Raw genomic sequence first — 20,731 nt, 5'->3', positions numbered from 1 at the left:
TATCGTCGGGTCAGATGAGAGCAAAATTGAACTTTTGGGATGCCATAATGCACACCTAGGGTGAGTAGCTCGGTCATCCGGGGTGGGGGGGGGGGGCCCTCAGAGTAGAGCCGCTGCTCCTCTGCATTGAGAAGAGCCAGCTCAGGCATCTGATTAGGATACCTGCCGGGCACCTCCCTGGTGAGGTGTTCCGGGCACGTCCCACCGGGAGGAGACCCCGGGGAGGACCCAGGACACGCTGGAGAGACTGTCTCTCGGCTGGCCTGGGAACGTCTCGGGATCCCCTCGGAAGAGCTGGAAGAAGTGGCTGGGCTTCGCTCCTGAGGCTGCTGCCCCCGTGACCCGACCTCGGATAAGCGGAGGAAAATGGATGGATGGGTAATGCACACCACATTTGGAGGATAAATGGCCCCACACATCACCCTAAAAACACCGTACCAACAGTGAAGTTCAGAGGTGTGAACATGATGGTGTGGTGCTGATTTTCAGAAAATGGTACTGGTAAACTTCCCATAATTGAAGGAAGGATAAATTGCCAAATGTACAGAGACATTCTTGACAAAAATCAGATTCCATCTACGAGGATGATGAATATCTTACGAGGGTGGACATTTCAGCAGGGTAATGATCCAAAACATACTGCCAAGGAAACTCTCAATTGGTTTTAAAGAAGAAAAAAAAAGCTGCTAGAATGGCCCAGTCAATCACCTGACATAAAGCCAATAAAAAAATTTTTAAAAATCTATGGAAAGAACTGAAACTCAAGGCCCATAAAAGAAGCCCACGGAACCTTCAAGATTTGAAGACTGCTTGTGTGGAGGAATGGGCAGAGCATTGCATGAGACTAGTTTCTCCATACAGGAGGCGTCTTGAAGCTGTCATTGCAAACAAAGGCTTTTGTACAAAATAAGTACCAGTTTGCTTGTTCAATACTTTTTCCCGTGTAACTTCACATTATTACACAATTAATTTCTGATCTTATTTGTTCTCTTTCTTTGTATGTATGGATTACTTGGGTTGTTCCCAACATCTGGTGAAATTTCCATGTCAATAGCACCTTTGAAAATATATTTAATTAGAAAAATGGTGATGTGTTAAATAGTTATTTCAGCTGCTGTATATTGGTTAGACTTTATAACGATTTTATCAGCCTGATTGGTATCCGGTAGTTGGAGATGGTTTAGTACGACAACAGACAGTCAATTGACAGAGAATACTTTGGAGACATAAACACATTGAGAAAAAAAGTCACTGAGCAATAAAAGGTTGCTAGTAATCTTGTAATGCCGGTACAATTTTATTTTTTTGGACAATTGTACAAAAAGATGCAGAGCCCTCTACCAATTAGAGCAGTTTGAATGACTAATATAGCAATAGTCCAGTACAATGCAATAAAATCTTGTATTCCGATACCAACGGATCCCGTTTTTTACAATCAATGGGCTTTATCCTGTCAACTCAAATGCAACCGGATACACTCGGATACATACATGCCGATGACAACAAGAGTGGATCGCAGCGACTGTATTATAAGGACAAAATGGGGAAAAACGTGTGTTGGTGGTCACCAGTGCTCAGGACAGGAGAGGACGTTCGTTTAAGGCTTGCTTGAGGTATTTTCACGTACTTTTAATACGATACGGCTCACAAGCAGGGTACAAAACGTTATGTAGCCTAGAAAGCTACTGCTAGCACTGACTGTTGTACGTAAACATGCCGCCGTTCTGTCGAATCATGCTCTAAAGTTTCGGTGTGGGAGAAGTAATTTAATTACAATAAAATAATTTAATTACAGTAAGTTAGCACCCATTATTTCTGTCATGTTCTAATGTTGGCTTGACCTGACTGATTATAATATACTATCTGACTAGAGCAGTGATTTCCAACCTTTATGGAGCCAAGGAACATATTTTACAATTGAAAAATCTCACGGCACACCAACAAACAAAGATGTCACAAAAAGTGGACACATTTATTACTGTATTTACTTCCTGCCATCTAATAGAATACAATTTATTTGTTATGTCTTTTTTTAAGTACACAAGTATATACAGTAAATGAACAGGTCATTTAAATAGACACATTCCTCTGTCTTATGATCGGATCGGTTATCAGTTTTTTTAAACTCGCTGATCGGCCCCAGAAATCCTGATCATGTAAAGCCTAATTCTGGTCATAATGAAAGAAAAGCTTGCTTAAATCTTTATGTGAATATATACTGTATCTCACTGAGGAACCTTTGGAGCGGCACACTACCTGCAGAATGTGGTCGCCATCAGCATCGAGAGGTGCCTGAACCAGCTTTAAAGTGAAGACACTGTGGGAACGGCTGGATTCACGGTTCAGTTGAGTGTTTGCAATCCTTCTTTTCTTTTGCCCTATAAGAAGCATTCATTTACACATTTAGGAAAGCATATTTACACCTACCTATTTGAATGATCACATTTATGACACACACTGAAAGAAGTTAAAACAATCAGTGATTTCACAAAACAAAAGACCAAAAAGGTATTGCTGGCTGTTGCAGGTTTCGTCAGGTAAGTTGATCACCTCTCTTATAGGTTTCATTGATCATACAGTCCCAAAAATACATCAAACCAGTAACATTTGGGCAGGGACGCAAGGGCGCTAGAGTGAGTGAGGCTCCATTAAAATCTTGGTAGCAGTTTGAAAACTGCATCCTGCATCTTTAAGTTGGTGCATTTGAAAAATCAAGGTACCGCTGTATTTTTAAAAATGTTTTTAGAGAGAAGCTGATTTTGTCATGTATTGCAATTAGAAGTGGTACTTTCATGCATTCTTCTTCTTTTCCTTTCGGCTTGTCCCGTTAGGGGTCGCCACAGCGCGTCATCCTTTTCCATGTAAGCCTATCTCCTGCATCCTCCTCTCGAACACCAACTGCCATCATGTCTTCCCTCACGACATCCATCAACTTTCTCTTTGGTCTTCCTCGAGCTCTCTTGCCTGGCAGCTCCATCCTCATCATCCTTCTTCCAATATACTCACTATTTCTCCTCTGGACGTGTCCAAACCATTGAAGTCTGCGCTCTCTAACTTTGTCTCCAAAACATCGAACCTTGGCTGTCCCTCTGATGAGCTCATTTCTAATTTTATCCAACCTGGTCACTCCAAGAGCGAACCTCAACATCTTCATTTCCGCCACCTCCAGCTCTGCTTCCTGTTGTCTCTTCAGTGCCACTGTCTCTAATCCGTACATCATGGCTGGCCTCACTACTGTTTTATAAACTTTGCCCTTCATCCTAGCAGAGACTCTTCTGTCACATAACACACCTGACACCTTCCTCCACCCGTTCCAACCTGCTTTGACCCGTTTCTTCACTTCCTGACCACACTCACCATTGCTCTGGACGGTTGACCCCAAGTATTTAAAGTCCTCCACCCTTGCTATCGCTTCTCCCTGTAGCCTCATTCTTCCCCCACCAGCCCTCTCATTCATGCACATATATTCTGTTTTACTTCGGCTAATCTTCATTCCTCTTCTTTCCAGTGCATGCCTCCATCTCTCTAACTGTTCCTCCAGCTGCTCCCAGCTTTCACTGCAGATCACAATGTCATCTGCAAACATCATGGTCCACGGGGATTCCAGTCTAACCTCATCTGTCAGCCTATCCATCACCACTGCAAAAAGGAAGGGGCTCAGGGCTGATCCCTGATGCAGTCCCACGTCCACCTTAAATTCTTCTGTCACACCTACAGCACACCTCACCGCTGTTCTGCTGCCCTCGTACATGTCCTGTATTATTCTAACATACTTCTCTGCCACTCCAGACTTCCGCATGCAGTACCACAGTTCTTCTCTGGGTACTCTGTCATAGGCTTTCTCTAGATCTACAAAGACACAATGTAGCTCCTTCTGACCTTCTCTGTACTTTTCCATCAACATCCTCAAGGCAAATAATGCATCTGTGGTACTCTTTCTAGGCATGAAACCATACTGTTGCTCGCAAATACTCACTTCTGTCCTGAGTCTATCCTCCACTACTCTTTCCCATAACTTCATTGTGTGGCTCATCAACTTTATTCCTCTATAGTTGCCACAGCTCTGCACATCACCTTTGTTCTTAAAAATGGGCACCAGTACACTTTTCCTCCATTCCTCAGGCATCTTCTCACGCACTAGAATTCTATTGAACAAGCTGGTCAAAAACTTCACAGCCACCTCTCCTAGATGCTTCCATACCTCCACAGGAATGTCATCAGGACCAACTGCCTTTCCATTTTTCATCCTCTTTAATGCCTTTCTAACTTCCCCCTTACTAATCATTGCCACTTCCTGGTCCACCACACTTACCTCTTCTACTCTCCCTTCTCTATCATTTTCCTCATTCATCAACTCCTCGAAGTATTCTTTCCATCTAGCAAGCACACTGCTGGCACCAGTCAACATATTTCCATCTCTATCCTTAATCACCCTAACCTGCTGCACATCCTTCCCATCTCTGTCCCTCTGTCTGGCCAGCCTGTATAGATCCTTTTCTCCTTCTTTAGTGTCCAACCTGCCATACATGTCATCATATGCCTCTTGTTTTGCCTTTGCCACCTCTACCTTTGCCCTGTGTCGCATCTCAATGTATTCCTTTCGCCTCTCCTCGGTCCTCTCAGTGTCCCACTTCTTCTTAGCTAACCTCTTTCCTTGTATGATTTCCTGTACTGTGAGGTTCCACCACCAAGTCTCCTTCTCTCCTTTCCTGCCAGAAGATACACCAAGTACTCTCCTGCCTGCTTCTCTGATCACCTTGGCTGCAGTGGTCCAGTCTTCTGGAAGCTCCTGCCGTCCACCGAGAGCCTGTATCACCTCTTCCCGAAAAGCTGCACAACACTCGTCCTGTCTCAGCTTCCACCACATGGTTCTCTTCTCTGCCTTTGTCTTCCTAATTTTCCTCCCCACCACCAGAGTCATCTTACACACCACCATCCTATGCTGTCTAGCCACACTCTCCCCTACCACTACCTTACAGTTGGTAACCTCTTTCAGATTACATCGTCTGCACAAGATGTAATCCACCTGTGTGCTTCTACCTCCGCTCTTATAGGTCACCCTATGTTCGTGCCTCTTCTGGAAAAAAGTGTTCACTACAGCCATTTGCATCCTTGTTGCAAAGTCTACCACCATCTGTCCCTCCAAGTTCCTTTCCTGGATGCCGTATTTACCCATCACTTCTTCATCACCCCTATTACCTTCACCAACATGTCCATTACAATCTGCACCAATTACGACTCTCTCTCTGACTGGGATGCTAAGAACTACATCATCTAGCTCCTTCCAGAATTTCTCTTTCACCTCTAGGTCACATCCTACCTGTGGGGCATAGCCACTAATCACATTACACATAACACCCTCAATTACAAATTTCAGCCTCATCACTCGATCTGATACTCTTTTCACCTCCAAGACATTCTTAGCCAACTCTTCTTTTAAAATAACCCCGACTCCATTTCTCTTCCCATCGACACCATGGTAAAATAATTTAAACCCTGCCCCTAAACTTCTAGCCTTACTGCCTTTCCACCTGGTCTCCTGGACACACAATATATCAACCTTTCTCCTCATCATCATGTCAACCAACTCCCGAGATTTTCCTGTCATAGTCCCAACATTCAAAGTCCCCACATTCAGTTCTAGGCTCTGTGTTTTCCTCTTCTCTTTCTGCCGAAGAACCCGCTTTCCACCTCCTCTTCTTCTTTGACTTCGACCCACAGTAGCTGAATTTCCAACGGCGCCCCGCAGGTTGACGGCGCCGGTGGCGGACGTTGTTAACCCGGGCCACGACCGATCCGGTATGGAATTCTTTGGATGAACGCTCATATTTGTTTGGCAAGGTTTTAAGCCGGATGCCCTTCCTGACGCAACCCTCTGCATTTATCCGGGCTTGGGACCGGCCTACAGTTTGCACTGACTTGTGCCACCTTTCATGCATTAATTGCGATTAATTAATTACAAACCAATTCTTTGGGGGGAAAAAAACCCATTTTAATTTCAGTTTGTGTTCCAAAGAACATGGTACCTATCAGTGCACAATTTCATTAAAAAAATAAAATAAAAACAAAAATTTTTTTAAATACTATATGGAGGCCTTAATAAGCGTGGTTGTTTTTTGTGTAATTGTGTAAAAAGGAGTTTTCATACCACCAAAGCACTTCAACCCTCTGACGTGATCCAATTTTTCAACTGCCATGCAGAAACGATTGAAAGGTAGTACGGTACTCTTCTAAACATCAGTCCTAAATGGCACTGTAACTTTAGGTCCGTTTAATTTTGGTCACAGGGCAGTTTCTATTAGCAATGTCTGTCTGTGTCAAGGCGGCACGGTGGACGACTGGTTCTGTCCGTCTTAGAAGACGTTTCGCCTCTTATCCAAGCAGGCTTCATCAGTTCATGCAACAATTCTTAACTAGAACGATCTAGCCAGTGTTTGTGTGGAAAACTCAACTATTTATGCTCCAATTTAGAGGCATGCCCCAAACCACGTATTGTATTATTCCTTTGGAATGCAAAAAAAAAGGAGCGAGCAGTTAAGCTGCCTGGCAGAGAGGCCCTTATCTGTTCACCATAATCTTTGTTTGGAAACTCCCTCATTAATATTCCACTCAGTTGTAAAGTGCTTGTAAAGTTGCCTAGCAGTCACCGTAACGGAGGCAGTGCCGTTTGAGGCAGAATTATTGAGTTTCTTTGGAATAGACGAAAGGATGGCATTGTAAGTGGGAGATAGGTGATGTCGTAAGATCTCTCTTCTGTTAAGCAATCGGTTTTCCACCTTTTGTATATGACCTCTCTCACTCCTCTTTCAGACTGTGTGTGTTCCCTGTTCATAATATATAAATGTTTGTCCTCAAAAGAGTGTTGTTTCTCTTTGAGGTACAAATAGACAGCTGAGTTGTCTGTGGAGTGCAATGTGTCTGCTCAGTGGTTGCTTGGTTTCCCTAATGTATGTATCTGTGCATTCCTTACTGCATTTGACCACACAGGAATCCAGAGTTACATATATTGGGGAGTGTATTTCATATTTACTTGTCAGAACCAAAACAGAGTGGTTGTGAAGGATTTTAGTTTCATGAGGAGTAATTAAACCAATTTTCACTCACCCTTCCAGAAGACATCAAACGCCTCTTCTGTAGATTTGACCTCAACTTCTGTGCAGCCAGCAACATACATATTATGATTCTGATCTTCACGTAGAATCTTGGACTGAGGACCTCTGAAAGATGTAAATGCAAACAAAACTATTAGCACAAACCCAGCAGCGCTACAATGAATATGAGACAGTGAAAGGTGAAAACACGATAAAAGAGACAGACACATTGAGTTTCTGCCTTATGCACAAAGAAAAGCTCAGGCCATTCAATGAGGACTGATAGAGTAACAGCCCAAAGCAGAGCTAGTAAGCCAGAATGACAGAAAGCTTGTAAACTATGTTAATTGTTCTAAATCACAAGCCTTATATACTGCATAATTGACAACCTCTGACAGATGACATGACTGCTATACAGCCAAGCTAAGACTACAAATGAAAACTTCAGGGGCACATATAAGTCAGTGTTCTTAACAAGTGTGCCAATACCAAGCCACCTAACAAAATAATTATTTTTAAGTGACTCAAAATTATGGCGTGAAAAGGCTTTAATATATCCATTATACATAATGTAGATGGAATATCTCTCAATTATGGAACATTTGTATGATGTAACAGGAATTAGAGAGCAGGCACATTTCTCATAAGAGGGATCAGGTGTCTTTGTAGTAATTTGATGGAAAATCATTTTTAAAAACAAATAAAAATGCTGCCTCTTACTTTGGTCTGATGTAATCAAATGGGGCATCTTCGAGAAGATCGTAGATGTAGTTGTTATAGACCTCAACATAAGACACCAAGATGCTGTAACAACAGTCTTCATCCACATTCTCAGCTTTACATGCCTCTTGTGGAGTGATCATGTCTGCAATTTCTGGGTCCGCCTTCTGCCTAAAACAGAGTAGAAAATAAGGAGCCGAATGTTATGTGACTTCTTAGCAACTTACCTGGCAAGGAAACAAAAACGAAAAGGAAAACACTGTAGATTAGTACCTGGAGGAGGGTCCACTGGGCAATAAAGGTTGAGCGTCTCGCTTCTGTCTCTCCAGGAGAGCATCTACGTCATTCTGGATGTCAATCCCATTTTTGTCATCTGGCTTGAACACCTTGAGAAACAAGGGTCTGTTTTTTCCCCTCATATAAAAACAGCCATCAATACCTGGTCATAATATTTTATGCTAAAATAGTAGTTTTTCAACTTTCTCAGAAAATATTACATCTGTCTCCAACTTTTCTTCCATTAAAAATGGCCTGAATAATTTGGTAGGTGGTGCATGTATTGTATTAATTTGATTAAATTCTTACAAATCGCTTGGCCTGCAAGGGCCCAATACTGTTGAAGAGCATGTCAAGGGAACGAGGGAGGAGTCCACCCTCTCCAGGGGAGCCGGTCATAGTGAAAGTCTTACCACTTCCTGTGACACCGTACGTAAACAGCAGACCTGTGATGGTGGTGGTGGTGGTGGGGGGTGGGGGTGGAGCACAAGGATCCTTTCAAAACACGGAGAAAGCAAGTACCTACTGTATAAAATAGTAATGTGAAGCAGCTTAAGCTCTCACCATTTTTACACTGAATAAGGTCCTCTACTAGCGGCTTGGCGACGTCCTCGAACAGCTCCTTCTGAGAGGTATTAATACCAAATACTTTTTTGAAGGAGTACTGCGTCTAAAATATAGTCGACAAACAATGGATGTCAGTTGTATGCAATCTGCAGAGTAAAAACAGAATTAGAACAAATACTAAACGAGAACATATTACAGAATGTACAGTACTAGTTGCCCACAGCCCGATGTTTTAATTTGACATTGAACAATCACTTATTACACTGGTCAACAACAAATTTATTGCCCAAGATTTTTTTAGAATCCAAATATCATATTGGTTTTATTCAATCAGGTCAACTTTTGGAACTATGGCCACATTTTTGTTTACATGTAGTTATTTTCGCTTTAGAAGTTCAAATAAACAGAGATTCAAGTCCTGAATTTTGAACAACGATGACATAACTTTCAATTTAGAGGTACTGCATGCAGGATAGCCACAGTGACGTCAGCGCGGTCGCCGTCCACGCGAGTATAAAGAAGCCTTTAGTGGTTTAGTTAACCCCCCGCCACCCCACCCCGCCTCGTAAAATTCTTCAATTCGTCACAGAGTGCGGACTCGGGAGAGCTGCCATCCAGCCACTGCTCAAAGAAAACAAGCTCACTGGGTTTCCTAGTCATCAAGAAGGTCTTAAGGATTTTAGCTCAGGAATAGGAGAATTTACTCAAATTGAAACTTTTTTTGTTAAAGATAAACAAATATTCTTAATCTTTGGTGGTAAATATTAGTAGTATTAGTATATTGTTCATTTATTGTATATACTTGTGTACTGTATACTGAGTACTGTATCCATCCATCCATTATCTCTACCGTTTATCCTCCCTAGGGTCGCGGGCGTGCTGGAGCCCATCCCAGCTGTAAAATTATTCTCTAGCATTTTAGACAAAATGTAAAACATCAATGACCTCTAGGGGGTATTGAAGGATTGGCCACTGACATGAGTTTAGGTCAGATCAACATTACAGAAATAATGAGTGCTAACTTACTGTAATTAAATTATTTTATTGCAATTAAATTAATAAATACTGTTAATGACATGCTTACGCTAACTTTCTCACTGTCCCGGCTATACGGACGAGTGTTGTCCAGAGTTTGCGTCCGTTGCTTGAACGCGCCAGGTGCCCGATCAAATTTGTGTTGAAGCATTTAGATGACGTTCCCGACAACGTACTTCAGTTCTGCACAGAGTGCAAATAACTTGCGGGTTGTTTGTTTGAGATACCGCAAAACAGTCACACACCGATGACGTGTTTTTTAACCGACAAGATAGAAAAAAACTTTATTGGGCGTCAGATAGTTACAGTACTGCGCCACAAGACAAGGCTCAAAATAAACTAGCTTTTGGATTCATATGCAACGGCGACGCAGAGTTAAATGTCTTGTGCGGAGCCGATCGATGACGTCTTGACCAGATCGGCGAATGATGACATGAAAGCCGATCAGCATAAAATGCTAATTATCGGCCGATACTGATCACACCAATCAGATCAGCGTAAAGTCTACATTCCATCGTCAAAAATATGTCTCTATGGATTAATTCTTCTTTGCCATTTCTGTTTTCAACCATGGTAACAAACAAAAAAAAAAAGAAAGTCTATTAAAACAGATTTATCAGATCTAAAACATCAAAATTAAAACTCAGCACTATTTTGCAAACAAATAACATTGCTGATTGACCGAACTGGATAGTTTATGTTGGGACAATAGTTTTGTTTTTTATTTTGTACAATGCACTTGTCCTCAGTCGGAAAAGGGTGGCGTGCCCTCTCCAGGTCGGGGATGAGATCCTGCCCCAAGTGGAGGAGTTCAAGTATCTTGGTGTCTTGTTCACGAGTGAGGGAAGAATGGAACAGGAGATCGACAGGCGGATCGGTGGAGCGTTTGCAGTGATGCGGACTTTGTATCGGTCCGTTGTGGTATAGAAGGAGCTAAGCCGAAAGGCGAACCTCTCGATTTACCGGTCGATCTACGTTCCGACCCTCACCTATGGTCACGAGATGTGGGTCGTGACCGAAAGAACGAGATCCAGGATACAAGCGGCCGAAATTAGTTTCCTCTGCAGGGTGTCTCCCTTAGAGGGTATCTCTCCCTTAGAGATAGGGTGAGAAGCTCGGTCATCCGGGAGGATCTCAGAGTAGAGCCGCTGCTCCTTCACATCGAGAGGAGCCAGATGAGGTGGCTGGGGCATCTGATTCGGATGCCTCCCGGACGCCTCCCCAGTGAGGTGTTCCGGGCATGTCCCACCGGGAGGAGACCCCGGGGACGACCCAGGACACGCTGGAGAGACTACGTTCTTCGGCTGGCCTGGGAACGCCTCGGGATCCCCCCGGAAGAGCTGGATGAAGTGGCTGGGGTGAGGGAAGTCTGGGCATCCCTGCTAAAGCTACTGCCCCGCGACCCGACCTCGGATAAGCAGAAGAAAATGGATGGATGGATGGACAATGTACTTGTACACATACAAGTACATTTAAGAAGAAGAAATAATTTCATAATTTCTCGTGTATAATGCAGATTTTTTTCCCCCCATAAAAATTTTCAAGAGTCAGTAGTGCACATTATACATAGGTTTATAGGGAAATGGGGGGAAAAAAATAAATATTGTATAAATGTATGCCGCCGTCTAGATGTTATGAACAAGCTGTAAACTTTCATTCCAATATGCCACCGCCACCTAAAGGTTATTAAAAAGGTGTATCCTACACTTTCATTCCAATATGACTGGGGTTCATATGACTGCATATATGTACAGTTGTGCTCATACGTTTACATACCCTGGCAGCATTTGTGAAATATATATTTTTTTGCATTTATTTATTTACTTTATTTATTTATTTTTATAATTTTTTTTTTTAGATACAACTGAACAACCATCAATTTATTTATGGTTATGTTTTGTTTAATGATAATGCTTTTCTGAAATGCTTGAAGGTTTAATTTGAATCCATCCATCCATTTTCTGAGCCGCTTATCCTCACAAGGGTCGCGGGAGTGCTGGAGCCCATCCCAGCTTTCAACGGGCAGGAGGCAGGGTACACCCCGAACTGGTTGCCAGCCAATCGCAGGGCACATATAAACAAACAACCATTCACACTCACACCTACGGGCAATTTAGAGTCTGTATGACTAACTATATTATATGACTATAACTATATGAGTGTCACAGCAAAGGGTCTGAATAGTTATGGTTGTGTGATATTTCAGTTATTCTTTTTTAATAAATCTGCAAAAATTTCAACAATTCCATTAATTTTATGTCAATATGGGTTCTGTGTGTACATTAATGAGGAAAAAATGAGGTTGTTTGTTTATATGTGCCCTGCGATTGGCTGGCAACCAGTTCAGGGTGTACCCCACCTCCTGCCCGATGATAGCTGGGATAGGCTCCAGCACTCCCGTGACCCTTGTGAGGATCAGCGGCTCAGAAAATGGATGGATCGATGGATGGATGGAAGGATTTTAGCAATTGGCTGCAATATAAAAAAAAAGAGTGAAAATTTTAAGGGGGTCTGAATACTTTCCGTACCTACTGTATGAGCACAACTGTGTGTTTTCTCATTTACTAAATAAAAGTAGGGCTGTGAATTTCAAAATAAGAGCAAGTAAATAAAGTATTACGTGTTCAAATAAAGTGCTTAACTTCAGAATAATTATTTGAAAAACTAACAAAATACAGATAATACTTTATGTTTTGATCATATGGGTGGAAGCAAAATCATGCATTGTAAAAATACATTATACATCGGTAGAAAGGTTTTCCAGAATTTTGCGGTCAACTTTGAGGGTGCATATTTTACATGGGTGCGCATTATACATGAGAAATTACGGTAATTACGATTTCTTTTGCATGCTATTTATATTACCCATTTAGATTTGCTATATCCACAATTGCTGCTGAAACAATGTAAATGTCCCCATTGTGGGACTAATAAAGGTTCTTATCTTACATTACAAATATTTATTAGTAACAACAATACACTTAACTGTACTAATTCATTTCCGGTTCATACGCGGCATGCTGTGTGGACATGTATTATTTTATATCCATCCCTCTAACCACACATTAATTGGCCTGTTATTGTGTTGTTCAAAGTTGGTTACTCTCTGCAAAAACGCGATTCCAAATAGAACTATTTAACAAGTGTATTGTTTCACCAAATCACTGATATTTCGATGCTTTGCAACTGCATCGACGATAGCTTAGCAATTAGCATGGCTTTAACATCATCGCCACCTATCCACTCCTCGCCCTCCCTTCGTGACAATTGTAAGCAGTATGGTAAGAAGTGTAACTTATTCGCTCGCATGGAGGCGATGATCAGTGACTTACAATGCATTCAACGCAAAGAGAACTATCACCTCTGTTGCTGAGCAGCCGGGGAGCGTAATAAAATAGCATGCACCAAGCAGCTGTTTAATGTGGACGCTCTGGTAATGTCAGACGCTGGATTTTTTTTTTGTGGCTGTTTGCCTTGGGCCCCCAAATGACTAGCTATGGCCCTGGCAACCGCTGCTAGGGAAGAAAACCAAAGTGCGATTAGAGACTCGTGGATTGATGAAGAAGGTAGCTAGCTAGCGAGAACTAATTTGGATTGCTGGACACATTGACCAGCGACACATCAAACGTACATCATGGTAATATGCTCCAATTTGGTGCCAAACGGCATCCGGTATTATTTTCCCCGACACCCCACTCCCCGCAGCTGGAAAACCCCGTGAGCCTGTTTGCTGAACCAGCAGCGGCTGGACGGTGGCTTTGGCGAGTTCGAACTCAGTGACAAATTGAAACATTTTACAAAGTATGGGGAAAAAATAAACCACGAACATCGTCGACACACGGCAGAATTAGAGCGCTCACCTTAACTTTTATCAGGAAGGGCTTGTGACGGAGGTTATTTTATTTCCCCACTGTGGCTAAAGTGGGCAAAATTCGCATCACCACATCCCGTTTAAATTAGCCTTTGGCGAGGTGGCGAATGAGCAGTGTGAACACTGCATACTGTATCTGTCCATCTCTACTGCTTACACTGGAAAACTAAGGGCTGGTTGTTTGATAGTGATGCCTCCCAGATAACACACGTATTACATCGTGAAATTCACACTAGTCAGGTGGACGTTTTTGTCGAACTGAAGATAATCTTGGCCTGGTTCAAATGAGACACTTCACACATACCTCTTTGTATTCTCCATTGCGGTTGGCTTTAAGGCCATCAGGAGCATGAAGCTGTATAGTTGAGTTGCTGATCATTTCAACACAACATTCCTCATTCTCTCCTCCAAGTGGGCGCATACGGCAGTATACCTACAAATAAAATAACAGCACACACACACAGAAAGTACTGCATTATACACCAATTACCAAAGCTCTTCCGTTTTGGATTTGTGATGGCACAACTGGTGAAGTGTTACATTCAACACCAATCACAATGTCTTTGCTCAATATACAGAAGTAGTCTGTCACTGTTTCGTACATTCCAAATACGTACAGTAAAATAAATAGACAGACTGTGGGCCTGTCACAATATTACTATAGACCAGTGATTCCCAACCAGTGTGCCGTGGCACATTAGTATGCCGTGAGTGCTTTTCAGGTGTGCCGTGGGAAATTATCATATTTTACTTAATTGCTCAAAAAAGTATTTACAAGAAATAATGTATCTTTGTTCATCTATTTATGCCAGTGAGGCATAGTGACAGACAGAACAAATAAATGTTATTGTATTAGATGGGGTGGCACGGTGAACGACTGGTTATATAATCTGGCTCACAGTTCTGAGGACCGGGTTTCAAATCCCGGCCTCACCTGTGTGGCGTTTGCATGTTCTCTCCGTGGCTGCGTGGGTTTTCTCCGGGCACTCCAGTTTCCTCCCACATCCTAAAAACATGCATGGTAGGTTGATTGAAGACTCTAAATTGCCCGTAGGTGTGAATGTGTGCGCGAATGGTTGTATGTTTATATGTGCCCTGCGATTGGCTAGCAACCAGTTCAGGGTGTACCACGGCTCTCGCCAGAGGATTATTGGGATAGGCTCCAGCATGCTCGCGACCCTTGTGAGGATAAGCAGTACAGAAAATGGATGGATGGATGGATGCATTCAATGGCAGGAAGTACATACAGTAATTAATGTAGCCACTTTTTGTGACATTTTTGTTTGCTGGTGTGTCGTGAGATTTTTCAATTGTAAAATATGTGCCTTGGCTCCATAAAGGTTGGAAATCACTGCTATAGGCTTATCATTCAATAAATAAAATGGAAACAATAGTTTGTTTTTTTCCCAGACTCGATAAATTCTCGTTGTTGTGGTGACCCACACACGGCTCACAGAGAGAGCCGACAGCGAGTTGGACGGCTCCACTGCAAAGTAGCCTGCTACTAGTAGGCTTTACACAATCAGGATTTTTGGGGGAGATCACCGATCAGTTTAAAAAACGATAGCCAATCACCAATCCGATCACAAGATGGAGGAATGTGACTATTTAAATGACTTGTTCATTTACTGTATATACTTGTGTACTTAATTGCTCAAAAAATTATATTTACAATAAATAAATTATCTTTGTTCCTCTATTTATGCCAGCGAGGGATAGTGACAGACAGAACAAATGAATGTCTTCGATTAGATGGCAGGATGTAAATACAATAATTAATGTATCCATTTTTTGTTACATTTCCGTTTTTTGGTGTTCCGTGAGATTTTTCAAATTGTAAAATATGTTACTTGGTTTTGTTGCCTGCTTGTGAGCCGTATCGTATTAAAAGTACGTGAACATACCTCAAGCAAGCCTTAAACAAACGTCCTATCCTGAGCAACAAGTTTTTTACCATTTTGTCCTCATAATATAGTCGCCACGGTAACGAGTGTATCCGGTCGCATTTGAGTTGACAAGATCAAGCCCAATGATCGTAAAAAACGGGATGTGGTGGTATCGGAATACAAGATTTTATTGCAGTAGTTTGACATAGTGCAATCTTGAAAGAGCAAATTTGTCATTTAGTCTGATCCGGACATTACGTGCTGTCTGTCTCAGACGTGTTGTCTGTTCCACACCGGCTGTCAGATATTTACAGGACTATGCCAAAAGACATGCCACAAGGCTAAAAATAAACTAGCTTTTGGATTCAAATACACTGTGCATGATGGAGATGCGGAGTAAATGTCTTTTGTGGAGCTGATCAATGACGTCATTGATCGGATCTTCTCGAATTATGACAAAGCCGATCAGCATAAAATGCTAATTATCGGCCGATACCGATAAGGCCGATAAAATCGGTATAAAGTCTAGCTACTAGTGGCTAGGCTAGTACATATTAGCCGCTATGGGCTCGCAGACCGGCATTGGCGCCGTCCAATACTCCACAACCTTGCTCCATGTGCCGCGCTGCAATCAACACAACACAGACACTTAAGAGAAAGGTAACTGTTTAAGTTCACTAACCCACTAATGCTAAAGCTAAGCTACTGAGCCTGCGAGTGAAGTAGCTAAACAGCTCACTCGACCGCTGCGACATCAGTGTGTGGGTCTCCATATAACATACACACACAGAAAAGTTAACTGTTAACCATGACCACAGGCCCCACACACTATTCAGCCAGTAGTTGACTACAGCGAACATACTTTATTGACAGGTTAAGGGCTCATCTCCAGTGCCTTCAGCAGACACGCCCACACAGTCCTTCAGCTTGAGGGCGGGCCTTATTTTTCATGATTTCATAGCCTTAGTTTGCATTCATGGGGATTTTTTTTTTTTTTTTAATTATTTTTCATTCAAATTTGGCAGGCATGTCAAAAACACTTCTTTGTGGTGTGTTAAATTTACAAGACTTTTTTGGGGCTCTTTAGTGGGTTAATGACTCTCTATACCCTAATGTTTAATATTTGTTTAAGTGCAATTTTTGGAACAGAGCCTGAGTCTATTCATATTTTTATTTATCAAAGATATTTTATTTATTGTTCATTTCAATGTCAATGTTCAACATTTAAAGTTAATAGCTCTTTAAAAGGATGCACTTGAAATATTATGCTCTAATATTATATCAGTGGAATAAAAAAAAAAAAAAAAAAGAATACAAATTTTAAAAAAACAATACTATGGTTTATCATGACAGTTTTGGGGAAAATATATCGTCCTGAAAAAAATTGCCATCGTGACAGGCCTAAATATACATGGTTGATGTTCATTCATTTTGTACCGTATTGGGATTTTGTATCCCTGCCAATGGCTGCACAAGAGGAAGTGAACAGCATTTGACCTGCGCTGAGATAATGACTATGAGATGTGTTCACTTACGCCAACAGGGTCTTTTTCTGCATGGCATGCCTTTTTTTGGCCAGGCCTGCGAGGAGTCTTGTTTTTCCTGAAAGTAAAACATTGATGAAAAAACTCTTCCTGTTAAATTAATCTTACCATTCATGTTGACAATGACATGGGAAGAAGAAAAAAAATCTAAAGAAATCTCATTAAGGATATGGCTATTTCGTACCATTTTTGTGTATTCTTTGAATTACAGATTCTCCCAAAAGTTCAGAAAACTAGGTCTACTATGTAAAGGTTCATAAATGAGAGTACCGCCACTATGTTTATGGAGACCATAGCTATGCCACAAACTGTGAATGCTGAGACAGTTGAACCTTTGGATAAATTCACCTGGAAAATCTCAAATGTCATGATTGCCGTCACTCCTATTAAAACTAAGACAATCTTGAGGCGACCTAGAACACCGTGGAGGAGCACAATGATGGTAAATACCTCGGAATCAAAGTGTAGGAAAGCAGAACAAGTGGGGGAAAACTAAAACTAAGCTAAACTCCAAATTGACTATGCCCTCTACAGACAAAGCCTTTGTAATTTTAACCAAGAGCTAGTCAGGGCTACACAGCAACACTTTTCGGAAATCATCAATACGAACTTCAACAATACTCGCACTCTGTGGTGAACAAGCTCACAACCCCCCGAATCAGATAGCTCCAGAACTCTTAACAGTAGATAAATTCAATGAATTTGCTTGTTATTTTAGTGAAAAAATACAATCCACCAGATTAAATATCAGCAGAAATCAGCAAAATGATGAACTAATGCTACATCTGAAGCCACCCAGGAAAAACTCTATTACCATGTCAGAATTTGATACAGTTAGCCAAAAAAAACTGTAGAGAAAACAGTTCAGCAGCTGAAACCATCATCGACCTGTCTTGACTAGATAACATCTGACGTTTTCAAAGCTATTGCGAGGTCTGTGCTAGCTGATTTGCAGCAAATAATCAATTGCTCACTTCAGTCAGGAGTTTCCCCTAAAGCTCTTAAAGTAGCTGCCATTAAGCCTCTTCTAAAAATTTGAACGCTTCCATGTTGGCAAGCTATAGACCCATCTCAAATCTCCCTTTCATAGCCAAGATTGTTGAGAAACTTATTTTTAATCAAATCAGCAATTTCTTAAACTTAAATGGACTTTTTGACAAATTTCAATCAGGTTTCCGAACTCATCACAGTTAAATCTGCTCTTATCAAAGTGCTAAATGATATAAGGTTGAATACTGACTCGGGAAAGATGTCAATTCTGGTCTTGTTGGACCTCAGTGCGGCCTTTGACACGGTAGATCATAATACATTGCTGAACAGGTTGGAAAAGTGGGTCGGAGTAAACGGAAGAGTCCTGAAATGGTTCAAGTCTGACCTGGGGAAAAGGAGTTATTTTGTAACCGGTGGAAGTGTTCAATCTCATTGAATGGCAATGACCTATGGGGTCCTTCAAGGGTCAGTTGTTGGACGCCTCCTGTTCAGCCTGTATATGCTACCCTTGGGTCAAATTCTTCAGAACTTTAATTTTGACTATCATAGCAGACACAGTTATATCTAGCAGTGTCTCAGGATGACTACAGTTCAATTGAGGTGTTGTGTCACTGTCTGAAACAGACAAAAAAAATTGGACGAGCCAAAATTTGCTTCAATTAAACCACAACAAAACTGAAATAATTGTTTTTGGCTATAAAGAAAAGAGGATTGCTGTTAGTAAATACCTGGAGTCGCTCTCTTTAAAAAACAAAGACCAAGTCAGAAATCTCGGTGTACTGATAGATCCGACCTGACTTTCAACAGTCATATCAAATCAATTACTAAAACCGCCTTCTACCATCTGAAGAACATATCCATAGTGAAGGCTTTTATGTGCCAAGCAGACCAGGAGAAGCTCATCCATGATTTTCTCTCAAGAAGACTTGACTTTTGCAAAGATCTTCTGACTGGACTCCCCCAAATGAGCATTAAATAGCTGCAGCTCATTCAGAATGCTGCATTTCAGCTTCTGACCAGAACAAAGAGGTCAGAGAATATTACTCCAATTCTAAAGTCACTACACTGGCTCCCAGTCAGCTTTAGAATAGAGTTTAAAGTTCTGCTACTGGTCTATAAATCACTAAATGGTTTAGGCACTGAATACATGAAAGAAATGCTAATGGAATATAAGCCCAGTAGGTCTCCGAGCTCTACAGACTCAGGTCAAATAGTGGAGCACAGAGTCCAAAGCAAACATGGTGAAGCAGCATTTAGCTATTATCCTGCACACAAAGGGAATAAGGATGACTGGTTAGCACATCCGCCTACCAGTTATGAGGATATGGGTTCAAATCCAGCCTCGCCTGTGTGGCGTTTGCATGTTCTCCCTGTGCCTGCGTGGGTTTTCTCTGGGTACTCCGGTTTCCTCCCACATCCCAAAAACATGCATGGTAGGTTAATTGATGACTCTAAATTGTCCGTAGGTATGAATGAGCGTGTGAATGGTTGTTTGTTTAATTGTACCTTGCCATATTGTGGCAACCAGTTCAGGTTTAGAAAGCGGTGTAGAAAATGGATGGAAATGGAATAGGTTGCCAACAGAAGTGACATCAAGACCAAGTGTGAATATTTTTTTAGTCCAGGTTAAAAAAAAAACTCCTTTCTTCTCAAATTTTTTAGAGCATTTCCACTTTAAAATGATATGTCTTGCTCTGTATGCTGTTTTTTTTTTCTCTTTGTTTGAAATGTGTATAATCTTTTTTGTGTGTTTGTTTTAAAATGCTTTTAATCATGTAAAGCACCTTGAGTTACCTTGTGTATGAAATGCACTATCCATCCATCCATTTTCTGAGCCGCTTCTCCTCACTAGGGTCGCGGGCCTGCTGGAGCCTCTTCCGAGCTATCATCGGGCAGGAGGCGGTTGCTTTGCTTTACCATTATTGCACAACACAAAATATTACTCATACGGTGGGTACGGAAAGTATTCAGACCCCCTTAAAATTTTCACTCGTTATATTCCTCCATAACATACCAGCAAAATAAACATGTATTACGGACACGGAGTAGCATGGTTCACTAAAGCAGTGTCGGTCAGATGGCAGTTTAAATGATGGATAAAACAAAGGAAAACTATGAAATAACAAGCCAGTCTGCCAAACAAATGCGTGATATTGTGATTTTGAACCAGCATGCTCCCTATCTGGTGAACACTGCGATTGTCAATTCAGACAAACTACAACGGTGTTCTTTGTACTAAAAATCCCCAACAAAGAGCCGTTATTACCGCCAAGCAAACGAGTTAAGGCAACCCATGCAGCCAGTCCACATGAAATAAATGGTAATGGTAATCAATGGTTTCTATTTTATGTGGTCACGTAGCACGGTTAGCTTACTGCCTAAACTGGGAGCGAGCAAGGAAGCTTCGCGAGTTTAGACGGATTCTCTTCCGCATTAAGTCTATTTTTACGCAGAACTGAAAGTAAACTTAAACGCACAACGCTAATTTCATAGCTAATAGGCGATACATACCCTGGTCTATACATTAGTTTAATGCTGTTTTTCGCCTGGAAAGGGAACTCCCAAGGAGAAGCGCCTCTCGTGTTTTTGAAATTTCCCCCTCCTTCAACGGTTTTCAACGAGCCAGCAAATGTAACCAATCGCAATGCACTACGGAACACTCGCGGACGGAAGTTGCGCCTTCAAATGTAAGACGCGTTCAAACGCAATACGTTTTTTGTATGTTCCCACACGAACAGCATTATTGTATTT

General features: G+C 41.6%; 1 protein-coding gene across 4 annotated transcripts in view; it reads right to left on the bottom strand.

Moving 5' to 3' along the window:
- LOC133399157 (kinesin-like protein KIF23) overlaps positions 1-20,572 on the bottom strand; it is a 45,165-nt gene extending 24,593 nt beyond the window's left edge. For all 4 annotated transcript variants that reach the window (XM_061670419.1, XM_061670420.1, XM_061670422.1 and 1 more), the window contains exons 1-9: positions 20,492-20,572; positions 16,982-17,048; positions 13,865-13,993; positions 8,652-8,757; positions 8,397-8,533; positions 8,085-8,197; positions 7,812-7,982; positions 7,105-7,217; positions 2,257-2,378 (exon numbers count right to left, since the gene is read on the bottom strand). In XM_061670419.1, coding sequence (XP_061526403.1) covers positions 2,257-2,378; positions 7,105-7,217; positions 7,812-7,982; positions 8,085-8,197; positions 8,397-8,533; positions 8,652-8,757; positions 13,865-13,993; positions 16,982-17,048; positions 20,492-20,505 — 972 coding nt within the window. In that variant the 5' untranslated portion in view covers positions 20,506-20,572. The remainder of the gene's footprint in view (positions 1-2,256; positions 2,379-7,104; positions 7,218-7,811; positions 7,983-8,084; positions 8,198-8,396; positions 8,534-8,651; positions 8,758-13,864; positions 13,994-16,981; positions 17,049-20,491) is intronic.
- Between the last annotated feature and the right edge of the window lie 159 nt (positions 20,573-20,731).

Source organism: Phycodurus eques, chromosome 2 (assembly GCF_024500275.1).
Source record: "Phycodurus eques isolate BA_2022a chromosome 2, UOR_Pequ_1.1, whole genome shotgun sequence".
Lineage (NCBI taxonomy): Eukaryota > Metazoa > Chordata > Actinopteri > Syngnathiformes > Syngnathidae > Phycodurus > Phycodurus eques.
Note: the sequence above shows the minus strand (reverse complement) of the source record. Positions and strands in the feature narration are given on the sequence as shown.